At 41.8% G+C, this 26,918-nt stretch overlaps 1 protein-coding gene across 1 annotated transcript in view; it reads left to right on the forward strand.

The window, feature by feature from the left end:
• The window catches only part of MYO10 (myosin X), a 593,993-nt gene extending 569,220 nt beyond the window's left edge, over positions 1-24,773 (forward strand). The window contains exons 35-41 of the mRNA XM_086965266.1: positions 4,479-4,776; positions 6,466-6,673; positions 12,636-12,772; positions 15,244-15,364; positions 17,847-18,302; positions 20,241-20,432; positions 23,250-24,773. Of these exons, the coding sequence (XP_086821392.1) occupies positions 4,479-4,776; positions 6,466-6,673; positions 12,636-12,772; positions 15,244-15,364; positions 17,847-18,302; positions 20,241-20,432; positions 23,250-23,360 (1,523 nt within the window). The 3' untranslated portion in view covers positions 23,361-24,773. The remainder of the gene's footprint in view (positions 1-4,478; positions 4,777-6,465; positions 6,674-12,635; positions 12,773-15,243; positions 15,365-17,846; positions 18,303-20,240; positions 20,433-23,249) is intronic.
• Positions 24,774-26,918: the final 2,145 nt, after the last annotated feature.

A 26,918-nucleotide genomic window follows, 5' to 3' on the forward strand; every position in this document is an offset into this window, starting at 1 on the left:
GAGTCGGGAAAGCGCATCATAAGCGTACTCAAAGCCATGTGACTTAAAAAGTAGAGATTTAATTGGTTCATAACTTTTTCCTATTGCGACTGTGGAAAGTTCCGTCCCATTATAATTATTCGACTTTGACCTTCTAAGAAAAAGCATTTGTTCTGAGAATCTTCTCAAATAGAAGGAAGATCACAATAATGGGAGCAATGGAGTCATCTTCCAGCAGTTCTTCAGTGGGAGATTTTATTTCTGAAGAACCTCCAAAGAAGAGGAAAGAAGCTCTTATTTGGAAGTTTTTCCCTTTTCCAGAAGGTCAAAAAAAGGTTAATGCTCCAAAAGTAACCTGTAAGATTTGCGAAACAACTCTTTCAAGGGGTGATCCATGTAAAAAATACTCCTTTGGAACAGCAAATATGGTGCGACACGTGAAGAATTTGCACCCCAAGAACTTTGCTCCAGCTGCAAGACGGAGGTTGCACGAAAACCCACCTGCTGCTACACCCAGCACATCAACTGCGGCAGCAGGATTTTCAGCAAGCAGTCCACACCCACATATTGATTCTGACTTTGCTAAAGTTAAAATTCTATGCATTTATTGCAATAAACTTTTGTGTTATGGGGAACAGTCTATAGACTTGTTGAAATGCAGGATGATGGATCATTGCTGTCCTCGACATTAGTTGTTCTTTTTTCATTCTTTTGTTCCACTTGGAATTTGTTGAGAAAACACACAAAAAATACAAAACAAAAAAAGCAGTTCTTTTTAGAACTACCTTCACTGGTCAAAGAAAGAACTATATTTCTATGTTAGTGTGTAAAAGTTTGTCAGAATGAATGTGTAGTTCATAAATGAATGAATGAATATGTTACTAGTGTATGGAGAATGGGAAAGTGCAGAACTATAAGGAACTGCTACAGCATAAATCTATAAGGTGTTTATCTATAGTATACTGTAGTATGTCCGAAGCACTTGAATGTATGATATGTACATAAATATGTTACAAGTCGATGTTTCAATTTGCGCTGCGGGTGAAAGTGCCTGGGTGAATTTGTATGTCTTAGGGATGGATTTACAATCCACTTGTGCCTCTTTTACACAGCCGTTGTGTCACTTTTGTGACACAGCGGTGGTGCAAAAGATGTGCCATGGTGTGTGGTATTAACAATGTGACGCATCTGGAGTGTGTATTACATTGTAAAGCGCTGCGCCAGAGGAGGGTTTCTTGTGCAGAAGGGGGTGCAGCAAGGCCTCCTAAAAGTGACTGAGTGAAATGTATAACATTTTATTCAGTGACTTTTGAGCTTATGCTGCGTCAAAACCTTGCACATGCTTGAAGCAGGTGTAAGGATTGAAACAGCATTGTGAGCATAGGGCCCCAAGAGAATTGCTGGAGCTGTGTTATACTTGCAACCGACGTCAAGCAATAATTCATCCAAAAATTACTTTGCAATTTAGTTTTGTTATTATTTTAAAATAAGAATATGAAATATATTCTAAAAAATAAAATAAATATTTATATTAAAAATTAAAGAAATTAGTATAAAAAGAAAGACATAATAATTAATACATTTATAAATTATCATTTACAAAATCTATGAAATTCACTGAAAAAAACATAGGTTTCACACACGTTATAGTTAGGAATTAACATTTAAAGAACCATGCAAATTCATTGAAAAAACCATAGGTTTCACACGTTATAGTTAGCTGAACATTTCTCTCATACAAAACCTTTGAAATTCCCCCGTTATAGTTACCTCAGCTAACTATAAGGTACGCGCCCGCAATGCAGTGCTGATGACGTCACATATTACATCATGATGGCATGGTCAGTGACATCACTCATGACATCCCTGATGACATCACTGATGGCATCATTCAGTAAATCCAAGCAGTGGAAAGTTGTGCTTGAGGGCAGTGGACTGGGATGGGCAGCCTGACTTTGCTGCAACGGGGGTTATATCTTCAGGCCGAGTGGTCGGCTTGGGTCACCCCATAGTGGACTGCTTTGTCTGGTGGCAGAGGCAAAACAAAAAGAGCAACGCATGTGGAAGGCCCGCGGCATGATGAGCCCAGGCCCGAGACCGATTAATAAATCCAACTATGCTACGGGCTGTAATGAAGGCGCTGGTGATTTATAATGGTACGGCATTGCAGTATGCATGCGGGTTTTCTTTTCTGTTCAGGCACTTACGTAGGTTAGCAAGTATGTAAGTTGTCCTTTGTGTCTATTAGGGGGCGCAGGTTGTCACTTTCCTGGTTGGAGCTCCGTCTTGTTGGGAGGTGCCATGGGGTGATGGACTGCCTCTTGGGCATAAGGGTGCAGTGTAGGAGCCAGGCCTCTGTGTGTGGCTCTGTGTGTGTGTGGCTCTGTGTATGTGTGGCTCTGTGTGTTTGTGTGTGTGTGTGTGTGTTTGGCTCTATGTATGTGTGTGTGTGGCTCTGTGTGTGTGGCGCTGTGTGTGTATGTGGCTTTGTGTGTGTGTGTGTGTGTGTGGCTCTGTGTGTGTGTGGCTGTGTGTGTGTGTGTGTGTGTGTAAATGCAATAGGTCTCGCATTTGCGAGAGATTAAGCTATTGGCATTGTAAATGACAATGCCATTTATTTATCTGTTTTCAAAACCAACCCATAAATAAAAAGTTTGTCATTTTCGATGCCAATAGCTCTAACTTTTTCGAAGGCGAGACCTATTACATTGTAAATGCTTGTTCTCCTTCCGTGTGGTGTTAATTTACTGCTGTCCATTTGCTGCTATTGATGTTATGTCTCTTGAGAATTATGAATTTTAATTGTACTTTTTATGCTGTGGTAATTTTGGTACCCATTTTTAATATTGAAATGTAATGACCTGGTATTGAAAAAAACCAAGAAAAAACCCCAATTTTTTTTAAACATATTCTGTTTTTGTAACAAATAAAAGATCTGTAATATCAGTGCTTGTACGCTTTTGGAGTTGTTCCAAGTGTATGAATGTGGTGTATATGTATCTGATCTAGAAGTTTGTTGTCGAGTCCAAAGGGTAACATCTTTTTAACTACATTGTGAAAGATTTTCAACATTTATGGATCCACAAAGTGAACATGAAGTAATTTATGAGTCCTAAAGGAATTTATTTAGTCATTTATTTTTTTGAAGACTCAAATGTATAAATATAATAATGCATGCAGTTTTGCATGAATTTCCAAAGTGGGATATGTAAGAGGTTTGTGAATATCCACAAACCTAAAAGTTTGTGGGTGCTCCCTGCATTGTGCAGGTAGCACCACCAAGAAGTCTCCACAAACCCACACTTAACTTTTGAAGAAAATCCACAATTGTTGCAGCATTTTCGCCTTTGCAAAGACATGTTTGCAACTGTAACATGTTGCCAGTGTCTGTTTTTTTTCATTCAGAGCTCACCAAACCCATCTGCAGTTAAAGGAGCTGAAGACATATAGAGAAAACTCTCCACACAATGGAAATTGAACCTGAATTGTAACTCAGGGCTCCTGCATTTGACCTGCAGTCTGTTGATATCCAGCTAGGTTTGCTCTCTACATATACATACATACATACATACACCTCCCTCTCTCCTCCACAGAACTTAGTCCTTTTACATCATTTGTCATTTTTTCACTCTTCCTAGTTTCACCAACCCAATTCCATAACAGCTCCCTGTCCTATTTGCATCTTCATTTTTATGGCTGATTTCTTGCTTTAGCCAGAAGGGATCACATTACAGACAGTGCCCCAGATGTGCAGCCTGTGTCTGTGCCTCCCATACACTAGTATTACAGAAAGTGATCCAGATGTTTGTGTGACTCGTTCTGTAAAACCGATAGTGCCAGCATTACTTGAAAATTGAATTCAGTCTGCAGCAGAGGGATTTCAGTCCCTCCTTTGATGTAAAATGGAGTGCCATCTGCATGGCGGAAGCTCCGTATTTCAGTAATGCTCTACCCTGGGAGCAGTGCAAGTTTGTGGTTGCCGTGAAGACAGTGCATTGTTTGTAATATTGTGCACCATCTCTGTTTGTGCCCAGTGCACCTGTTGGAAAGTGCACCATTGAGCAAACAGGAACAGTGTTCCTGTTACATGATGCAGGCCCTTATGCTTAAAGACTTTCACCTTTCAGCATGAGACCTCTTGCCTCACCTCTATTCCATTGTCTTATCTGCTCACTTCCTCATAACCCTAAAAATTGCTTTATCCCCAGATTGGCATTAAGCGATTTCATCAGAACATCCTAGCTACTCCCATGAATGTGTGGCTTCCCTGTGTATTGCATTTTTTGGCATTTATATGGCTTTCATTACAAGGTGCTAAAGTGCTTTGCGGCTTGTCTGATATTGTGGTTGCACCTGTGCATTGTTGCTCACATACACATATGCAAGGTTAGCATTGTAAAGACGAGAACTAAAAGCAGAGAAACACAATTAAACATTTTAAGACCTTGGGGGATTCATAGAGTTTGTTTTATAACCACCTTTTGCTCTTTTCTCTCTAGTACTGAAGGACAAAGGCTATACAACTCTTCAAGATGAAGCCATCAAGATCTTCAATTCTTTGCAGCAGCTCGAGTCTTTGTCTGATCCCGTTCCAATAATCCAGGGCATTTTACAGACTGGACATGACCTGAAGCCTCTACGAGACGAGGTATACTGTCAGCTGATCAAACAGACTAACAAAGCACCCAATCCTGGTAGTGCTGGGAACCTCTATCACTGGCAGATACTGACGTGCTTGAGCGGCACCTTCCTGCCGAGTCGGAGCATCCTCAAGTATCTGAAGTTCCATCTGAAAAGGTGAGACGAGAGAGAAATCAGACCCATGTCCATAGCCAGGCACAGTTGTTGAAGCTCATTGCCCCTTTGGGATCTTAAATGATGTTGTCATGTCGGACGTACGTTGTCAATTATGCCCCCCCCCCCCCCCCCCCCCTTGTGTCGCTGTTGCAAGTGGTGTTGCAACTGCAAGTTCAACATCTCACTGAAAACTAATAAGGAGCAGCATACACAAAAGTAAACATTTGTGTGATATGATAACTATTTTAAAAGTGTTATCTCACATTAGCCCAGAAAATTATATTAGAAATTGTGTTACTGCAGTGGATTGAAGCCGAATCCATAAGCTTAATATAGCTAAATGCTCAGATTGTTTTCCCCACTACGTTTGTGATGATCCTGCACCTCCCTAAAAACAACTAAAGGCACCTTCTGGTAACTTGAGCGTAGGATTTTTAAATGAGGCAGATTGGGCATTTTTGTGCTTCTCTAGTGAATGGGAGGTACAGCACAGTGTTGATTGATGGTGGTGTCTTGCATGTTGACTCTACACTGAAGGCATGTGCACCCTTTACTAGTAAAGATCCTAACCCTTTCTGTTTCATGGCACCAATACAGCCAGGCAGTCTTAGCATGGTGCCAACACTTCCTAGTCTTATTGGAAGAAATGGGGAAAGGAAAAGAGAGAAGAGACAGTAAAATTGTAGTAATGCTTGTATTGTTAAACAGCCCAAGTGGTATATTTTTTAATAGATGGTAGTCATTTGTTCAAAAGGTGAAATGTCTATGGCAAATGTACGCCCTAAGAATTTAAACAGATGATAATAAGAAGCATGGGTATTTTGCAATTATTTCCTAACCAGCTATGTACCTGGCACCTTTTCTAAATAGAATACTTTTGAGAGAAATTATTATTTGGTTTTGAGAGCTCACTCTCAATAATGTTGTTGTACTTAAGGAACACATGGAAAAGATCTGAAACATTTTCTTCACAGGTGATTGGAACAACTGTCTGATGTTATAGACCATTGTTGTGGTACATGGAATACGCCCCCAAAAAAGGCATTTAAGAAAGAAAAATAAATTAACTATATATGTCCACATTTGTTACATTAAGAAGTAATTGCTAGTTGAAGTTTGGCGCCCTCATCCTAAGAAAATGTGAAAAAAACAAGATTGTATATTACATATTGAAAAGCTTCTAAGATAGTGCATTGGCCAACAACATTTAGGGAACGTTTTGTGACTAGTTCAATGTAGTTATTATTGCTATATTTCATAAAGCAGTGCAATTTGTTTTATTAAATGCCTGTTAGATTTTCTTTGCCGAAATGTCAAGCAGTTGTGTACATCCTAGCCTGCTTTCAGGTAATTAATTGGTGAGAAAATGGTCAACATCTCATCGAAATTATCATGTTATTAAAATACTGATATTAGATGCCCCTAAAATGACCTTGACATTACATAAGTGCAAGCCACAGTCAAAGTAACATTTCAAATGTTTGATCTGGCATGGCTTTTTTTCCTAACAATATTTAAGGATCCCCTCTCTAATCCACCATTTTTAAAACCTGTATTATCTTATTACATAGCTGCTTGTTTTTGTCTTAGATTACAGCATCTGCATGAGCCACTTACATCTCGCATTTGGGCTATATAGTGTTAGACACTTTCATGAACTAATAACTTAATATTTTCCTTGAAATGTAGGATCCGAGAGCTTTTCCCAGGAACGGAAATGGAAAAGTATGCCCTCTTCACATATGAATCACTGAAGAAAACCAAATGTAGAGAGTTTGTACCATCCCGGGGTGAGATAGAAGCACTCGTCAAAAGGCAGGAAATGACATCGACTGTTTACTGCCATGGTGGAGGCTCTTGCAAGATCACCATCAACTCTCACACCACGGCTGGAGAAGTAAGTACACAAATGCTTCTTGATAGCAGCCCTGAAAAACAGAGCTGAACTGATATTTCGCTCACTGCCCTTTATTTTAGGAAAAGTTTTAGACACCTTTGTGGGCAAATTAACTGTTTAGCCATCAGTCCCATAACAATAGCTCAAGAACTCTCCTACGGAATCTACAACTTGAAAACAACAGTTATAGCACTCCAACACTATAATTGCTACACTGCAAAAACCATACAACACTTTTAAGTGCAACACTGTAATACTACAACATGCATTAATACAGCTACAACACAACATTAGTTGAGCAACACGAATACAGCATGAAATCCACAACTACAACATCTGAGCAATTTCTGCACAATGATTGCCACAACAGGTGAATTCCTAGGGTACACAGAATCTCCCAAGCAAAGCACAAACAACGCTAAAGCATAACACAGTAAAAAAAATAATAGACTAACCAACCTAAAGCATTTTTCAAGGTTTGTTGATACTGGTGTAGAGTTTCTTAGGACTCGCCTGCAGGGCTTGTTGTGCATTGTTCACTGATACCATTCTGGCAGCATGTTTACTTACATTTATAGATTCACACACCTACGTTGCCACTTTTCTTAGCTCTGTAGCTTTGTGCTTGGCATATAGCCATGGCGGCTGTTCAAAATTGTGTATTCATGTCGAGCATTACCTTTTGCTATGAAAAGTTTATAAATTGTAACAACACTTGCATCTGATTAATTGTGGTGAACCCAACGTCCTTTCAATTCTTTAGCCTGAAGCTTCTGCAATTCCATTAATCTTTGGCAACATTAAATCAAAGGGAAACTGACAAAGTCTAATAACAAAGTACACTAGCCCCTATGTCCCATTGTCCCATTGTCCCATTGTATTGTTTTGCCCTTTATATAGTGGACCAAAACGAGGTGCACTGTGTAAAGAGTCCGGGCTAACCCCAATTGGTTTACAGAGGCACAAATGATATCCCAGATACTCCATTTTGTGGTAGTGTGGGCAAGCAGTTAGGCATATTAGAGGGCATTGCTAAGCATTTGTTGACCCACACAGATGCAATAAATAAGACACATACTCAAGAATAAATCTGAGACCAATTTAGAAAAAATAAGTCATATTTTCAAATACATTTTGATACCAAGAACTTCAATAGCAAGTGAGTACCCTTTAGATTATTGATTTTAGCAGGTAAGTAAAATGTTCTCTTAATACGTCTTTAAGCACAATGTTTTTCTACGGGAGAAAAGGCGGATATAGCATACAGTTATTTGTGTCCGGTTTCTGGGGGTCTCCTTTGGGGCTTAGGGTTGTAGGGGGCAAAGGTCCAATGTACTACCAGCATATTCTCATTACCTGCCCTGGGGCGTCCGGGTGCAGAGGTGCTGGTTGCGTTGTTTGCTGTGCATAAGGAGAAGGCAGGGCACCTTAAAACAGGTTGCACAGGGGGACGTAGGGACAAGTTTGGGAGTGCCTAACGGTGGGCTTGAGTCACAAGGGTCCGGTGGAGAAGGGAACACAGTCGGATTGTCAGTACCTGGGATGGGGGGGCTTGGATGCAGAACAAATAGGTTGGCTGAACTTGTGAATCCCGGGACCTTGCGTTCGTCTGTCTTGCCGGTTGAGGGTCCAAAAATCAGAACAGCTGGGCCACTCTAGAAGTGGATCTCAGCTGTGCAGATGTCCATAGATGGCTGCTTTGTCTTGGAGTCCCACCTTGCTTGTTGCAAGGTGTCTAGTATCCCATGTATTAGCCTTGTGCAGCCCCACTAGTTCTGGTATTCTCTCTCTTGGTGGGGGGACCGATCGGACTTTCAAGAGCACATGTCCTCTACCTGGGGGGCCGGCCGGGGAGCGGCTGCTCGGTCAAACAATCTTTGCGTTTGCCTACAGAATGCAGGGGAGTAGCTCATCTACTCCAAGAGAGATTGCTGACAATTTACAAAGTTCTTGCCGCCCACTGGGCTTCTCGGCAGAAGATCAGCTGCTGGAAGAGTCACTGGGTCACGATTGTCAAGACTCAGGGGCGGATAACGATGGCGGCGGACTGGAGTCCATCCGCCATCTAACTCAGGGAGTAGGACCACCCGCCTACAAGGCGGCAGGGGTATCACCATACTTTGCTTTGCAGCGGGTGCTGCAGCCGCAATGTAAAAACTGCACTGTTTACATTTCTCTGCAGGCACCATGTGGTGCCTGCACATGGTGCCTGCCACCTGGTTCAGGGAACCCCTACTCCCAAAAGAGTGAGCACAGGGTGAAGGGAGCCTGCTACAGGCCCCCGATGTCCATCCCCGCCAGCCTTTTCATGGCGGGTGAACTGCTTTGGAAAGGCTAGCGGGGATTGACATCATAATGTGACCGGCGGTGCCTGCAATTCTGGGCTATGCGTGCGGTCCGACTGACGGTCACAAAATGACCGCCTGTCAGAACCGTGGCAGTTGGACTGTCCGACGGCCACGTTTCCGCCCGCAATAGTAATCTGGTGGGCGGAAAACCAGTACGATGGCGGTGAACCCGCCACCTTAGTGTGGCAGGCAATGTTTGGCATCAAAAGTCCACATCAGTTTTCAATTCTCGCTTTTTAGGTCTCGCGTGGTGTACTGCGCATATGCGCAGTCGAGCTCGCGAGATTTTATGTTTTAGAGTGTACTTTACTAGCGAGGGTTAAGCCCTGCCCCTCTTCTCCAACGGCTGGCCACCGTTTATGAAGAGGTCACCATGACGTATTTCTTTCTCTTTAAGCCCCGTCCTTTTCAGACTGGCTTACTTGACTTCCTGCTGCCGTAAAAGCTTTCTTATCTTCTTAATGGGTCGAACAGATGGCCCCATAAGAAGATAAGGAACCTTTTATGTCAGCAGGAAGTCAGTCTGAAAGGGATGGCGCTCAAAGGCAAAAGGCTGTGTCATGGCGAGCGTTTGTTTAAGTGTATCATCTGTTTGCTGAATGGCTGCAGTGTGCTTTCACATCTCATGTTTCTTGGCTCACAGGAGAGGAGGATCCGGTCACTGTATGTGCAAAAAGTGCCCGATCTCGAGTATGAATATTACTGTTTTTGAATTCCAATCCCTGTACGAAGTCCAGGAGCAAACTTTGACTGCTCCTAAAGCACCAATTACCGTGTCCTGTCATAGGACCCAACCTAAAGGTCTCCATCTAGTCTGGTTGCTTTGTTAACCTATTATATGAAAATATTGAGAACTCTTACAAACAAATTCTACAGCCAGCTAGTTTTTTTTTTTTTAAACCTTCAGGACAAGACAGGGCACAAGGTGGGCAAATCTCTGGAGCAGGGACACAGCTGAGCTCGAGGGGGGTTAGACCCTTCACATGTGAGCACTGCTTTACTACCACTGACGCATGTTTACTGTGCCCAGTGGCAGTTTTCTGGAAGGCGACACCCCTTGACTTTGCGATCGCACCCGCTGCGGGTGAACGCTGGAGCCAGGTTGGTGCGGGCGCCTCTTCAGCAGCACGGATAGGGCAGGGGGAGTCTGAGCCCGACACCAGTGGGACGTGCCCCCCCCACACTGCCCTTCACGCCCCCGCCGCTCCAGCACAGCAGCAGCCGACCTGCGGCCCCTCCCCTCACACTGAGCATACACCCCGAGTACACGGCTGCGCTGAGCCCCCGCGCGCGGCCGACTGTCATTTCACTCATTGACCCCACCTTGAAAGAACCGCCTCTCCGTGCTTAACTGGGCCGCACGAGGAGCATACCCCTTGCGCGAAAACCACTCGGAGCCTGCCTCGCACCATCGCGGCCTCTCCAGGATGCACGTCAGCACATGGACTCTGCACACAGCAGCAGAAGCAGCACCCTGGCAATGCACACAGCAAGAGCCTGCCCCTGCACAAGCACACAGCAAGAGCCTACACAAGCACACAGCAAGAGCCTGCCCCTGCCCCTGCACAAGCACACAGCAAGAGCCTGCCCCTGCACAAGCACACAGCAAGAGCCTACACAAGCACACAGCAAGAGCCTGGCTACCCACACACCAAGAGCCTAACCCTACACCAGCACATAGCAAGAGTCTGCCCCTGCAGAAGCACACAGCAAGATCTTACACAAGCACACAGCAAGAGTCTACACAAGCACACAGCAAGACCCTGGCAACCCACACAGCAGGAGCCAAAACCCTACACAAGCACGCAGCAAGAGCCTGCCCCTACAAAAGCACACAGCAAGAGCCTGGCAACCCACACAGAAAGAGCCTGACCCTACACAAGCACACAGCAAGAGCCTTCCCCTACACAAGCACACAGCAAGAGCCTGTGTGTGTGTGGGGCTCTGTATGTGTGTGTGGCTCTGTGTGTGTGTGTAGCTCTATGTGTGTGGGGGGGCTCTGTGTGTGGGGCTCTGTGTGGGTGTGGGTCTGTGTGTTTGTGTGTGGCTTTTGCGAGAGATTAAGCTATTGGCATTGTAAATGACATTGCCATTTATTTATCTGTTTTCAAAACCAACACATAAATGAAAATGTTGTCATTTACAATGACAATAGCTCTAACTTTTGCAAAGGCGAGACCGTTGCATTGTAAATGCTTGTTTCTTGCTGCTCTCTGTGTCTTCTTTTTAATCTGTCAAATCGGAGTTCCTGGTGTCAGGGTTGCCACCTAAATATTCAATTTAGAGGTGTTATAGGGAGGAACAGGTAGTAGCCAGGGTGTCTACATCCTCTATATCATCACTTCCTGTGGGAAGTGGGCATAACTATGACCCAGAAAGCCTAATTCCACCAAACCTACGAAAAGTTGGAATTCTGAAAGTCAACTTCAGGTAGCCAATGGGCTACTTACCTTTAGGGTGCCTACATCCTCTATATCATTACCTCCTGTGGGAAGTGGCCATAACCCTGACCCAGAAAGCCTAATTCCGCCAAACCTAAGATGGGGGAATTCTGAAAGTCTAATCGACTTCAGGTTGCCCACCTTAGGGATGGTACTAGCCTAAGAGGTTGACACGCCTCCTGACTAGCACATTTTCCCGCCTGTCCTGGTGCCAAATGGGTCAAGGCAGGGAGTGGCATTTCCTTAGTCTTAGGAAGCCTTGGATTGCACATCAAAGGTGGCAAAGGCATTTTAAGTCTACTGCCTTAATATGCTGATCACTTATCCATTCTGCTTGAAGCAGTTGACAACACCTTCAGTCAGAGCCGGCATTGTACCTGCCCTGAGAGAGCACGGGTTCTCACCTGCCTGGGGTCAGAAACCTGTCTGTGGTGGCAGGCTGGTCTACACCAGTGATCCAGCACACTAGTAGTCTGTAGGTTTTTCTGGGGGCTCCTCTTAGGTGCCCTCTGGGGGCATGTATTAACAAATCCATCACTGGAATCAATGTGGTTTCATCAATATGAGCTGTTTGATATCAAACATCTCTCGTTTCAGTGAAACCATTATGTAGTTTTGGAACTCTTATTTACCAGTGTCCAGCAGATGTACTCAAAATGACTCCCCTGCCCACTTGTATTACCTAAGAATCGACTTGAACAACACAGGGGCATATCTGCTCATGCAGTTATGTACACACATTTCGTATAGTGCACCCTACCTTAAGGCTGTAAGGCCTGCTGTAGGGGCGTCTTAACTATTCTGCATGCAGTGACTACAGCATGTCACACAGGATGTGTGCGATGTATCTTCACTTTTCTCTGCACCATGGCACACAGCCTGCAATGACAGTTTGCATGTAGGTGCTGATGGGTCTCTTAGGATGGCACAATACATGCTGCAGCCCTTAGGACCCTCTTAAGTATCCCAGGCCTTAGTTACCAGGGGTACCATTTACTAGGGACATATCTGGAGTGCTAAAGGTATTGGTAATTGGGGAACACTTGTATAGTTTCGGGCCTCTTTCCTACACCTATTTTACTGTGTCAAAGTATCAACAATGTTTGTGATACCCAGTGAAGCATTTATGTATTGTCTCTCAATTTCTTTTTACTTTTTTCACAATTTCCATAGGTTGTTGAGAAGTTAATTCGTGGCCTGGCCATGGAAGACAGCAGAAATATGTTTGCTCTGTTCGAACACAATGGAACGACTGATAAGGCGATTGAAAGTCGAGCCATTGTAGCTGATGTCTTGGCAAAGTTTGAAAAGTAGGTCCTGTCTCATATACGATTCGAGGTTTTTCTTGCAGAATATGTTTTCTAAAACAAATCATCGTATACCAGGAATAAGAATGATTGTTTTGTGGTTACTTGTCGAAATCAGCTAAAACAAGTATCAGCTAATGCCACTTAATGCAACAATGCAGGTTTAAATATCATGCCAGACTTAGTCATGATACATACAAGGGTACATATGAAAACATATATGGTGGTTGCCAGCAGTTGGGCTCAGTTACTCACTGGGACAATGAAATACGCCTCTGTCCATAGCACTGGCTTTAATATACAAGTTTGTATTTATTTAAGGCAGTCAGTCATATACTGGAAGTTTTCTGTCTCTGGAAAACTGTTTGAAAACTTCCCTTACATGAAGAGTTTAAGGACACAGTTTTCACAGTATCACCATCAGGACAAAGTTTTTGACGCCTCCTTCGCCTGCTACAAACCCATCTTCATTTTCTATAACTCGGCATTGTATGAAATTGTCGGCTTTTCGCGGTGGTTCATTGTTGATGTGATGGTACCGCATCACTCAATGTGGTTTTTCCACAAAACCTAAAAATGTGTGCAAACCAGAACATGAGCAGTAATTGAGTTCCAAAACATGTTTACTGTTACTGTGGAGTTATTAGTGACTGTTTATATCCTCATTGGCTTTGTAGCGTCTGGCTACACAGGCAGCTTTATCTCTCTTTTGTCAAAACACTAATGTCATTCATCATCATACTTAGCGCTGGATTAGAGCAAAGGTCTACTTATGGCTTTCTCGCAACATATAGTGGTGTTTGCAATTTATCATGTATTTAGTAATGGCGCCATCCTGTGGCATGTTGTATGCATTGGAGGCATACATTTAGAATGCAAGTAAGATGCTTTATAATTGCTAATGCTTGTTTTGCAGCTTGAATCCTTTTCTTGATTCATATGATCTGCATAATTACACCGTCGAGTGATTGGGCCCGGAAGTGTTTAAAAACTAACAAAGCTTTTGGAATAGGCATCGACGAAGGCAGAGCTATATTTTATTTTCTCTTCCACCCATCACTGAAGCACAATTAAATGATCTATCTCTTTGGGGGTGATACAAAATAAACATGCTTTAGTTTTTAAGGTAAATAAGAATCCCACATACAGTTTCCAGTTATGAAACATATAATATGGAAGGGTGTGGTGGTTCTGTCCCAAGTAGTGTTTCAGAACAGTAATACAAAATGGTGCATTGTGTAGCACAGCAGCCAGAAACATAGGTAAACCCTTAAAGGATATACATAGAACTTCATAAGTTGTTTTGGGGTTTTTCCTTTCAGTATTTTCTGACTCGGATAATACTGTCGGTGTATTTTAAAGCACAGTGGGTCATTAAAAACAAAAAAGAAGAGATGATATCAAGAACCACTTAAATAGATGGTTTGGGGTTCTCCTCCAAACACTATGGGGAAAGTATAATGGCAAATTCTGTACTAAAAGCACATCCTGGCTATTAATCCGGACGCAAATTCGATAAGACATTTTAGGCTTTTTCCTGGAAAGAAATGTTTTAAAGTAATTGTGCACATTTATGGCAAGCATGATATGATTGTCACAAGTCCAGTAGGTGTATTTCTCCACAAGTTCATTGTTTGTTAATACACTAATGAACGTCCAGGGCTCTAAAATAAAGTAATATTCCAGAAAGCACAATAAAGCAATAAGCTTTATTCTGTCTTCAATTGCAGAACCAAAGTTTCATTAGACTCCTGTGACTTCGATGGGTGAGGTTAAAGATTCCAGGTTCATTGTTAAAGTACAGCAAAATAAGCTCCCCCTGCCCTGTGACTGGATGGCAACGCTATTCTCTAGTTGTAGTTTGGTGTTGCAAACTTTGCTTTGTTTAGAGTCTTCATTCTTCTTTTCTTTTCACCTCCTACCAAAACATGAGTAATAAAAGTTACATTACACACCTCACTTGCTAGAGGATATACTCTTTCAATAACACTAACACAGGTACCCAACGAAAATAATATATATGCACCATTATAAAGAAAATGTTTGAGTCGTAGTCAAATGTAGAATGCATATTTGAAGGCCAGCATTTCCTTTGTGTTATAAGCAGAGCAAGTGGCAAGTGATAAAAGGCAAGTTATTTAAGTATCTGTGGGCCTACAAAACTCAATTCATCATTCACTTCAGATAGTATGGGTACTTCAGCAAGTACAGTTGCTCATAGGAAACTCCAGGAGAGACCGCTGCTGGATGTCCCTTATAACTGTCTGTTGGGCTACAAGTACCCCAAAGGCTGTATATTTAAAATGCCCTAAAGTATTCCTACTCCTCGCTAAATAACTTGAAAACATCTATTCCCTTTGCTAGTACAGTTAAGCATGTGGACATGTACATTTACCTGTCCTTTGCCATTCATGTAGAATTGTAATCTCCTCTGTCCGGTTCTCACTATCTAATTGATCTTACTGTTTTCGTAGGCTGGCTGTCAACGCAGAAGCTGGTGCCTCACCGTGGAAATTTTACTTTAAACTCTACTGCTTCCTTGACACTGAAAATGTGCCAAAAGACAGCGTTGAGTTTGCATTCATGTTTGAGCAGGTAAGTGAAATTATTGTTTTGGCGAACTTCCTCAGCCTTTGGAAAGTATTTGAGGCAGCAGAAATTGTCTGATGAACAATGTCAAAACTACATGATATAGCGACAGGTTAAAAGGGGTTAATTGGCTCTTGAAAGCAAGGCATCATCGATTCTAGAAACTTTTCCTTAACCACTTTGTTTTCTGATCTCCTTGGTGCACAGTTTAAAGTATGTCTGCGCCACCCCGATTGCCACCATAGGTTTGATCATTTAAATATTTATACCTTTCCACAGACGTAAGCCGATAACCACGACTTGCTGAGATTCCTGAACTTCATCTCCCCCCACTAACCATCCTGGGTGTAATACAGGGAAGGCTTTATTTTTCTTGTTTCCCGGGCTACAGTACTGGTCGCCCTAATCTTTTCCTTAAAGTTTCTCCTCAATGTGAAAATTCAATGTAAAGGGTTAAGGTTGCTGTAAAATGTCAAAGTTCATTTCGGTCTTTTTTCCCTTCATGTAAATAATTTTCAGTGTGGTGACTGACCTTCCCCAACGCCTCTCTCAAACATGGGTGTATTGCATGCTCGTTTACATACATAGTACACAAATGAAGCCTGTTTCATACCTGGAGGATTTTCCCTTGGTATTTCCTCCACATCGTGACTTTTATATGTGAGCCAAGGGGTTACCGTGTGGATTTCACCTTCAGTGGAAGTGCATGTTCCCATTCCGCCATTTAAAATTCAGAATGTGGATGTAAAATTATCCTGAGAAAAGCGTTGAATGTGGTACTGTTTTTGTCCCAGGGCTGTTTTAGGGCCTAGTATTTCCATATTGGCCAAAACTGAGTGATCATATGTCACTTACTGCAAAAAAATCTGGATGCCAGATGGCAGACTGAAAATTAAGTGACCTCTCTTCACAGAATATTCCTTCGATTCTGACTTTGGGAATTTGCAACAGGAGTTTACATGCTGAGATGTAATTATATCCAATTTTTTCCATGTTTAGATTACATTTAAGCACGGAAACAGTGTTCTACAAAAATATCGAACTTTTAAAATCGACCTCTACATACATCCTGTACAAAATATCGACTGCCAACAAAGGTCGCTATTATGGACTTGACATACTGACTTACAACACTAAAAATGTGTTTTAAATACCGGCCTGAGTCTCGAAGCAAAGTTCTGTGAATTGGGCTATGTACTTTGGGAAAATGTTGATTTTTTCTTACCTGCCACCATGCCAGTGAATGAATATGTGACAATATGCCAGGTGTACAAATGCATTTTGTGGTTGCAAAGGGTCCAATTTGCAAAATGGGATAAAAATGGCCTTTTTGTAAGTACCAAACCCAAATTGCGATTTGGTAACAGGTTAATGAATCACAATTTTGGTTTCGACTACCTACCGAATCACTGTTTGGCAGGGCATGTTTAGGGCATCCCTTCCAAACAACAATTGGCAATTGGATGTATTAATGTTTTGCAACCAAAATCCAGTCACATAACATTAGTACTTTATTGTCTGCTAAAAGGCAATGGTAACTCATTTGCAAATGGGAAGAGGCCCCCAATACACCTCTTCCCTCTGGTGAAAGTTTTAGGAGCAGCCAGTGGTCCATGGAACCACTGCTAAATTATAAAAAGTGTCTATAAAAAAAGGTTACATTTTTTTTTAAACGTATGCCATTTACCTTTTGTAAAACATATTTAAAAAATATTGCTTTATTGAAAAGACATCACAGACATTAACTGTATGATTGTAGTAACCTACCTCTTTCCTATTAGTGACGTATGTTGGATAGAATGGTTATTTTGCTAATTTACCTATTACTGCATAGATCAGTTTGCAAAATCAAAATCAACTTGATAACATCAGTGCTTAATTTTGACTACTTTTACAGAGTCGATTCTTAGTACATCCCACCCATTGTCCCTTGCATTTACTCAAAAGATTTGATTGTGGTCTAATAATTTGGTACCAGATGGCAGGATGTAATCATTAAATAGTTAATGTGCTATAAGACTTCATTTTGATTAAGTGCTATAAGACTTCATTTTGATTAAGTTTACACATATAATAACCTGATGCAGAACCCTAGCTGAAGACAAATCAAGATGCTTTTTATACATCAATGGGGCTAAAAATTTAAAATAAAAATCATATAAAAAATAATGTAGGTTCGACATTCCTTACTATATTTGGCTGCAAATTTCCGACCTTTTCTGTGTCTAATATTTTTAGGTTAATAATGACTTGCACTTCTGATGTTTTTAAGTACTGTAAAATGGTTTCTATCAGACAATTCAATAGTACTCAATTTACCAAGCTCAAAAGAAAGCAAGCCTGACTTTGCCAAGCTTGCATTCAAACTTTGATGGACAGAGCACCACAAGCTGTTTTGGTGAGAGGTCAAATCACGAGCCACCCTGATGACAGTAGGCTAACACAGACTTTTTACTGTATGATAAACATTAATTGTCTTTGTTGTTAGGCTCATGAAGCAGTTATCCGAGGTCACTACCCTGCACCAGAAGAGAACCTACAAGTGCTTGCTGCTTTGCGTCTCCAGTATCTTCAGGGCGACCACTCTCTGCACTCCACCATCCCAGGAACAGAAGAAGTGTACCCACTGCACCGACTTACATCTCGCATCACGCAGTCGGCCAAGGTCTTTACCCCTATTGAGAGAACTGAGAGAAAGCGCTCAAGTTTTCTGGAAGGCACGCTAAGGAGAAGTTTCCGAAGCAGTTCTGTGAGCAAGCAGAAGGTGGAGGAGGAAGAGCAGGTGATGGACATGTTTCTGAAAGAGGAGGTTACGTCTACTCGTATGAGTATTATTGACAAGTGGAAGAAACTGCAAGGCATGACGCAAGAGCAGGCCATGACCAAGTACATGACTGTGATCCGGGAATGGCTGGGCTATGGATCAACACTCTTTGATGTGGAGGTAAGCAAGACCTGTGCCATATTATGTCAGAAATAGGAATGTTTCCTTTTGTGATCCAAAATGTAACGCTTTTTTCCCTGTTAACTGGACCAGTTGCTGTTATCTATATTAGGGTAAAAGGTAGAAGTTGCGTAGATCCTAAAATGACATTTTGTGTTTTTTAAAAAGGGGTACTGGCAAATGTTTTAACTGTAGGTTTCCGTTCCTTGAAAAAACTCTTAAAGTACAGCAATTTCTGTCATAAATGTAAGCACACAATACAAGCAAATGATTCAGCGCTGAAATTATTGTTGAATATCCAATCGTAGTTATTGAACAAAAGCTTTATAGGAGGAACACATTAAAATAATGATCCTGTTTGTTTCATTACATTTCTCGACTTTGAGCCATGAAACCAAAAGAAGTCCTGAACCATGCATGGTCGGGATACTGACTTTACTTGTTGTCGTTTTCCTTTGCTACAACATGGCTTTTACATAGTGCCTCGCTTAAAAGTGACAATGTATAGATACTGTTCAAGGACAAGAACATACAATTATAAGAACATGCATCGCCAAAGCTAATATGCCTGCTTTTGGCAAGTATGTGCTGTAGGTTATGTTCTATTTTGTTTAATTCCAAACATTAAGCACGGAAAAGAAGAACACATGGTACTGCTTAAATGTGCAACCATGCCTGTAATAAACATTCTAAAAGTAACGAGAATTGCATAAACCTTTAATAGAACAGTGTTGGTGCTTCCTAGCAGACAAGTTTACTTACAGCAGGTATAAAACACATACAGGAGTATGATTCAAATTGGGGCTAATACTTGTTGAATTTTTGTACCATGAAGACATCATTTAAACACATAAGGATGACCAAACAATTAAAAATTAAAAATGGATGGTTGAAAAGCTTTATCCCACCGGCTTTGGCACTGAAGTTCTCTTCATTTTAGGTGAAACAAATATGATCAGGAAAAATGATGTAAGGTAGTGTCAGAGTAGCCAAAGGCGGAACTAGACTGACCCATTGCCCCATGGTGTATGCTCTGGTTGGTGGAAGCAAAATGTGAACGACATTTGAACAGACCAATGGATGAAGAGGGCTGACACAAAGCCCCTCTGTGTATTTATGAATGTTTGTACTTTTATTCATGATTTTTTTGTGTGATTGCATGAGGCAGAAAAGACAGTTAAAGCTGTGTATCGGCTAGACATAAAAAGAAACACATTGCTTATATAGTTTTGTCTTTTTTGATTCACAATGAGTTCCTCAGGTACATTGTAAATTACTGTTAACCTCTTTTATAGTTCCCAAGCACCTCCATCAGCTTGGTCAAATAAAATCTGTCTCTATAGAGTATACATATGAGGCTGCAGTGTTAGATGCTTATGTTGTCACCTGATACCATCGAACTCTATTACATTTTCTCCGTCTCATGACTGGACAGGTTTTGCCTGTAGCAGGGCATCTGAGGAGCCTAATGTTTCATGGGCTTGCTATGCTGCCTGCACTGCCCATCTACATACTGAGAGAGACCCTTTCAGTACAAAAACTATGCTTTTATACTTTCCCTTTTTTCATGTGCGTTATACAGTGCAAAGTTGGAAAAATGTGGATAGTTTTATAACTTGCTTCACAATTACATCTTCCTTCAGGAGGAATACGTTCTTGCCACTGAAAAGTTCGTTTTTACTGTATTCTGCAGCTCTACATTGAATGCAACCCACTAAGCCAGCATGTGTCCAGTTTAGGTCAACAAAGTCGGAATCCATTCCATATTTTCATGATTACCACCAACTATGTAAATCAGGTTTATTTAGATTCATGAAATGCACATGTATATTATTTGAATAGCCGAAAACTTTGATGTTCACCTAAGTTGGATACCCACGCACTAACCAATTTCTTTTTGTTATGGCATGCCTTCTACATATGCCTCCCTCTCATCAGAATAAAGAAGGTGGATTTCCTCAAGAACTGTGGCTGGGAGTAAGTGCCGAAGCTGTTTCTGTTTACAAACGCGGAGAAGGAAGACCATTAGAAGTGTTTTACTATGAGCACATTTTGTCCTTCGGAGCACCACTTTCCAACACCTACAAAATTGTTGTGGATGAGCGCGAGCTGCTGTTCGAAACCAGTGAGGTATGCATGAGATGGGTGCAGTTTGCCGGCACTGGGGAATGGGTGGAATAAAACACTGTTGTCACAAGTCTGTAATTGATCATGTTTCCGATCCAGCTTTCCAAATGACAGTCTCAAGGACATTGCTAAGGTGATTGGGTGCTCTAGTAACTTTTTTGGGATTTAACAGCCTTGAAGAAATAAGTGCTGATGGACTTCCCTGAATCATGTTACCTATTTCGTTTGTCTCTTCTAAGAACCTAATGTGTGTCGGAGTAGGGATCCTAAATGAGATTCGCTGATTTGTTGAATTTTGATGGCATGTGAAGGGTAGGGTTATGGGTGCGTGCAAATCGAAGGGTCTGAGCTACTGTTAATCATGATAGGAGAAGGGATTTTGCATACTTATAGAATGAGGCATTTTTTCAGACACGCTTTCTTAAAAACCAGAAGCACACATGTCTCTTAACCGAGATGCTTGAACCTCCAGTACATTTTTACATTGCATTAGATCTGAAATTGTAATTAATTTACATTAAATCGAAGGTCTTTTAGCTGGGAACCCAGGTACCATTTCTGTGCTGTCACTGCATCTCTGTCGATTCAAATTGGAATTTTTGAAGTTTGGCTCAAGCTGGCATGCAGTGGAGTGCTGTACATTGTAGGGGGAGGGATGAGTTTCGATTGTGGGCAAGGAGAAAAGTTATTCTCCTCTAGTTGAGGCCAGGAAGGGCCATAGGTGCTTATCAATCATTTTGCCTTTTAATGAGGGAGGGGCTCTCCGGTGCTTATATTGAGCTGGTGGTTGGAGGTGGGGCCACTGCACTCTGAGTAAGAGGGACAAACATGACAGAAAAACAGTGACAAAAGGAGAAAGCAGAGATGAAAAAAACGAAATTGCAAGAGAGAGATAAAGGGACAGGGAGTGTCTGGTGGTGGATAAAAGATGCACGAGGTGGAATAAAAAAAACATACAGCCTTGGTATTTGGCATTCCAACCTTTGATAGTGCCGGCCAGTGGCTTCTGAGCAACACTCCCAGCACTTTTTTTCTTTTTACAAATTAGGCACTAGCCACTCTCCTACTTTCAAATGGAAACTCTTGAAAAACACTCTCCAGAATACTCTTAAGTCCAATTCTCCCCCCACCCCTCCCCCGACAGTAAAAGTGTGAGGTATAATTTTAAAATATGAAACTTTTCTGTGTGGTAATTGTTAAAGTGTCATCAGTGTGCTTGATGTGTTAGTGACTCCCTATGTTTCCTCTGCTCTGTAGTACGTGTCAACAGTGACAGAGTAGGGGTTCCCTGTGCCCAATAGCAAGCCCAGGAATGCACGAGGGGGCTTAGACCATCCAAACCCATCATGAAGATGCACCCTGCCATGTTGGTGTTTCTTATAGTGGGCAGCACTCCCTGACCTCTACGCTGTGGCAGGAGACCTGTGTGCTGCTGCTGCAGTGCCTGAGTGCTGGTCCCTGCATTCATATTTATGTTGCTGGGTGTTCCTTTATTTGTATTTATACTGTATTTACATTGGGCAACTACACTCAGTTTAGAGTCCCTATGTGTTTTATACGGTATCTAAAATCATGGGAGAAGTTAGTATGAATCATTTTGAAACAGCCAGGTCTTTAGAACTTTCCTAATTCGTAGCAGATCAGGCCCAGAGCACAAGGCCAAAGGTAGTGTTTTCCACAGTTTAGGGGGCGTTGTCAGCATATTAGATTCCATGTGCATGGTGCTTGGCACTACTTTTTTGCAGTGTTGGTGCACCACGATTAGGTAGCGTCACATCGTTTCTATTCCCAGAACGGGGCTTCCTTATGCTCAACTGAATTAGACATTGGTTCCAGGGTTTGCAGCAAGGATACACAGGACCAAGTTGCAGTTGCAGAATGTATTGGACGTCAGTCATGAGACCCTAAGTATTAGGTTTTTATGCAAAAAAGTTCTTCACAACATTTCCATATTTTGGACTCGAAGTGACAAAATGAGATATGAATTGGCGCAATTATTTAATTTTATCACGCCTGCGGCAGAGCTGTACATCACTGAAAACGAGTGGCAAGGTCACTAGGTCCCAAAGGCGAGACCTATTGGGTTAGCCATTGCTTATTATTTTACAAAATGTGGTTCTGTTTTACTAGGTAAGGGGTCAGAATGAACATGTGACCAATTCAGACTCTCAATGCATTGTGACCTACAGAATGCCCAGTTTCTGACTGGTTAACTTAATTACCCTGAGTCCAGGTCTTCCTGTCCCATTACTTATACCATAAGCAGTTCTGCTCCACAGAAAATAATTACCTAGCTGAGGTCTACAAACTTCATCCAATATGACGCTTAACTACCCAACATGCATAAAAGGTGTAAGTACGTTGTGTAGACATCCTAAGAATAGCATAGCTAAAAAACAAAGAGAAGAAACAATTACCATAAACATGATTCGGGAGGGATGGACAGGCTCAGGAATGGCACAGGAAGACCTGGACTCGGAGAAATGAAGATTACAGGTGAGTAACCTCCCCGAGCCATAACGTATTTCCCCCTTTAAGCATGGTGGGTAGGACGTTTTTAAACCTCAGGTAGGTAATCAGTTTCTGTGAAGCAGGACAACTGCTCATGGTTTAAGGAATGGAACAGCAAAACGGACGAGTAGGTAATAAGGATAATATTTTATATATACACGAGGTGGGCACCAGTCTGTGTTCTAGAGAGCATACTGCTGAGTATGGCATTAGTCATTAATGAACTGAGTAAAACTGCAGGTCATTCTTAAGTTGGACTGGTGCATTGTTCAACAGACTAACTTTGACCTTTTTATTGTCTTTTGTTAGGTGGTTGACATCGCCAAGCTGATGAAAGCATACATCAGTATGATTGTGAAAAAACGCTACAGCACCTCACGGTCAGTCAGCAGTCACGGCAGTCAAGGTAGTTCGCGGTGAAACCACAGAATAGTAGTGTCTTAAATATTCCACATATCGCCACTACTGCTGCTGCTGTACGCATTTCCGAAGACCCCCTTCAAGGTATCGCCCTCCGCGCTTGCAGGAGAAGAGGCCATCATGGGAACTCGGAACCAGGGCTCAAGAAGAAAATGCAATACGAACTTCGGCTCCATAGTGACGTAGCACATTTTGCTTTCCACTGTCAGTTCATGATCTTTAAAACTCCAAAGCTTTATAACTTATAGTTGACTTTGCCTTATACATTAACACACTGCCCACAAAGCAGTGGCAAGTGCCTTATAAGAGAAACCAGCATGCAATGACTGTGCCGTTTCGAATACAAGTAGCTTTATTCAAAGAAAATATATATATATATGTATATTTATATATATTATGAAAGTCTGAGGGAAAGATATGGATTCATCCAAGGAGAAATGGATGTGTCCACTCTGCACTAACCTACCAGCCCGTATCCTGTGCGAATAAGTATTGTTGTGCTGGAAAGCTGCTGGCAGCCTTCCCCTCTGATGTCTATTAACACTTTTTATGTACAAATGTGAGCATGTGTTTGTGTGAGTGTGTGTATTTCCACGAGGGAGTGCATGTGTATGTGAAGTGTGCATGTGCCTCCTTGTCATCTATAAGCGCATTAATTTTATTCCATATTTTTAAGAGCTTTTGAAAGAAAAAAGGGAACACTGAAGAAGTACAGTGGTGTACACTAGTCAACCTCCTAAGTGTTGACAAGCCGCAGTTGTCATTTCAAATTTCCATTGAAGTGTTCAGCCTTGCTTGCTAGCCAGTGTCTTGGACTTTGTATCCCTCAGGCCTGTTACAATTCAGTCCTACACAGTGTATTATGTTCTGTATGTTTCAACACCTCCCTGTGTGTCTGCTGTAATATAACTTATGAACTTGTAGCAGATAAGAAAAAAACTGTATTTAAAGACTGCCTTACTCTGAAGATGCAATTATCAATACACTATTATTTTCCAGTACCAATCACATTACTGCCATGGTGCTCTAGTCGGGGAGGAATCAAATGACCTCATGGGAGAAAACAATGGCCCTGAACTTTCCTTGCAGGAGTTGAGGGGTTCAAGGTCAGAAGTTAAAACTATTATGTACTGTTGCAACCCAAGACAAACTGGCCCCCGTGTTAATTTTTATGCCATTATGTCGCCTAACAATAGTCTCACTATCTGTAAATAGGTGCTCCATAAAGGCCAGTGAGGCGATTGGCTTGGGACGTTTTTTATTTTTGTATGAAAAAGTTGTATTACAAAGAAATAATTGATCAATAACAAGAAAATCTAAAGTTGAATACATTACTTTTTGTATGGTTCACCTTCTCAATAATGTCGATTTGTGTATTTGTTTGAAAAATGTCCGGTAATAAAAGATCCTATGAAATACACTTAGTGGTTCCTTCCTGTAGTTAATTGTGGCTTCTAGGCTGTGCATCAGGTATATTTTTCGATGTTCTACATTTACTGGATACTATAGGACTGCCACTTTTCCAGGAGAAAAATGCTGGCCATTTGATATTGTTTTAAGAATCTGCAAAGGCCAGGACGGGATACTAACTAGGGCTTTAAACAAAATCGTATGTATTTATTTGTAACATCACTTTTCTGTCTTTGTTTACTTTAATTATTAGTCATGGATCATTAACACAGTTTTAGAACACATTTAAAAGTGCTTTCTATTTGTATTCACTGTTTGAAGTATGTACAGAAAAGACCTAAAAATACCGGAGCTTATTTACAAGCATCTTGCGCCGCCGGTGTGTAATTTTTCCCCATATAAAAATTACATGATTTTGCTTATTTTTGTACCGGTCAGGACATTAGAATATTGGTGGTGCTGGTAGAAAGCCGTTGAGGTGGTAACCCTATGCATACATCAGAATTTTATCTAATTTTTGCAGCATGTTCACTCATGAAGATTTCCATGCTGTGCATGCTCTGCCATCTTCTGCTGGGTGTAAAAAATCACTAATTGTTACATTGTCTGTTTGTTCAGGCACAGCGTCAGTGGCTATAACTACTTATTCCCACATCTCCTTGAGGGGCATATTTACCAGTCCATATAGCCTACACAATGTCACTTTTCAGGACGTTGTAGTGACGATAGGGGCTTCTTTTTATTTACAAGGCAGCATTAAGTCACTTAACGTGGCTACCTTGAGGCCCCCTTTCAGGCTATACTTAGCGTGAAAAGGGGGGCAATGGCTGTTGCGGTGGCCGTTCCACCTCAACACCCATTATTTTTTATGCTGCCCCCTACTTACAAGGGTGGCATAAATAGAGGGCAGCGCCAAAATTAAGGCCAGGAAAAACCTGATCTTAACCTTGTGGAACGAGGATAAATGTTTAATTTGTCCTAATTTTTGCTGTTTCCATGTGTGCTGCATTGTGCAGCACACATAGAAACAGCATTGCCATTGATTGTTTATGTTGGCACTAGTCTGCTAAACTTAGTGCCAGTGCAGGGTGTAACACATGGCTGCACCATATTGTTGTAAATATGATGAAGCCCTGCGTTTCAGAATTGGTGGAGTGCGGCGTTAAGCCAGAAAAGCAAACGCTGCACTCCGTCACTTCTTAGTAAATATGCCCCTGAGTCCTTCAATGCATGGGGGGGACAGGCTCCACAGTAGCTTTCGATTTTACCTCTGTTGCTGTAGATGTAAGATCCCGAGCATAGAGATGGGGCAAAGTCAGCAAGTCCAAAGATGGATGCTGTTTTCCAGAGCTTTCTATTTATTTCTATTTAAAACATTTATAGAGCGCGACAGCTGCCCCAGCCAAGGGGCGTCCCGGCGCTAGAAAATTTATGCAGCAAATTCAATCTCTTATCCTCTGATGACACATTGACGTGCAAGCCTGTTTTGATGCTGGCATATCTCTTAATCACAGGCCACAGATAGTGGAGCTCTACAAATCCTGCAGGTTCATACAGCAATTCTACTACGCAATTAAAGAAAGTTTACATAATTACACAACAGGCATTTATATATTGGCTTAATAGATTCTGCTGAAGTCCCCACCACCGATTGCTGTTTGATTATTATCTTACTAATTTGGCATGCAGAAACCGCTACGAGTATCCCTGTCTTGAAAAAGTTTCAGGGCGTCTGGTCATATTACCATATCAGCTTCTGTGTTACTGAGCCTGTTTTTATACCCCGTTGATCTGAAGACATACAGTGATTGTATGCCTCTCTCACTAGGTTTGTGCTATGTAAATATCTAGAAACGTGCAAAACTTAAATTCTCTGTCACCAGTAATGAATGCCATGGTATAGGTAGAAATAAACAAAAACTTGCAATAGAAAATATTAAACAGGCCACCTTACGTTTGATTACGGCCACTGGAATTATAAAAGTTCGAGGCATGTGGGCTGCTGAATTCATATCTGTGCATAGATCGCCGCCTAGTGTTGGGTCCGGATGATCGCACATTGTTGTCCTGGAAGAGTCTTCGAAGTATCACGAGATAGGTGGCTCCTCCCCTGGACTACAGTGCGCATGGGCATCGACTCCATCCCCA

Source organism: Lissotriton vulgaris, chromosome 4_1 (genome assembly GCF_964263255.1).
Source record: "Lissotriton vulgaris chromosome 4_1, aLisVul1.2, whole genome shotgun sequence".
Taxonomy (NCBI): domain Eukaryota; kingdom Metazoa; phylum Chordata; class Amphibia; order Caudata; family Salamandridae; genus Lissotriton; species Lissotriton vulgaris.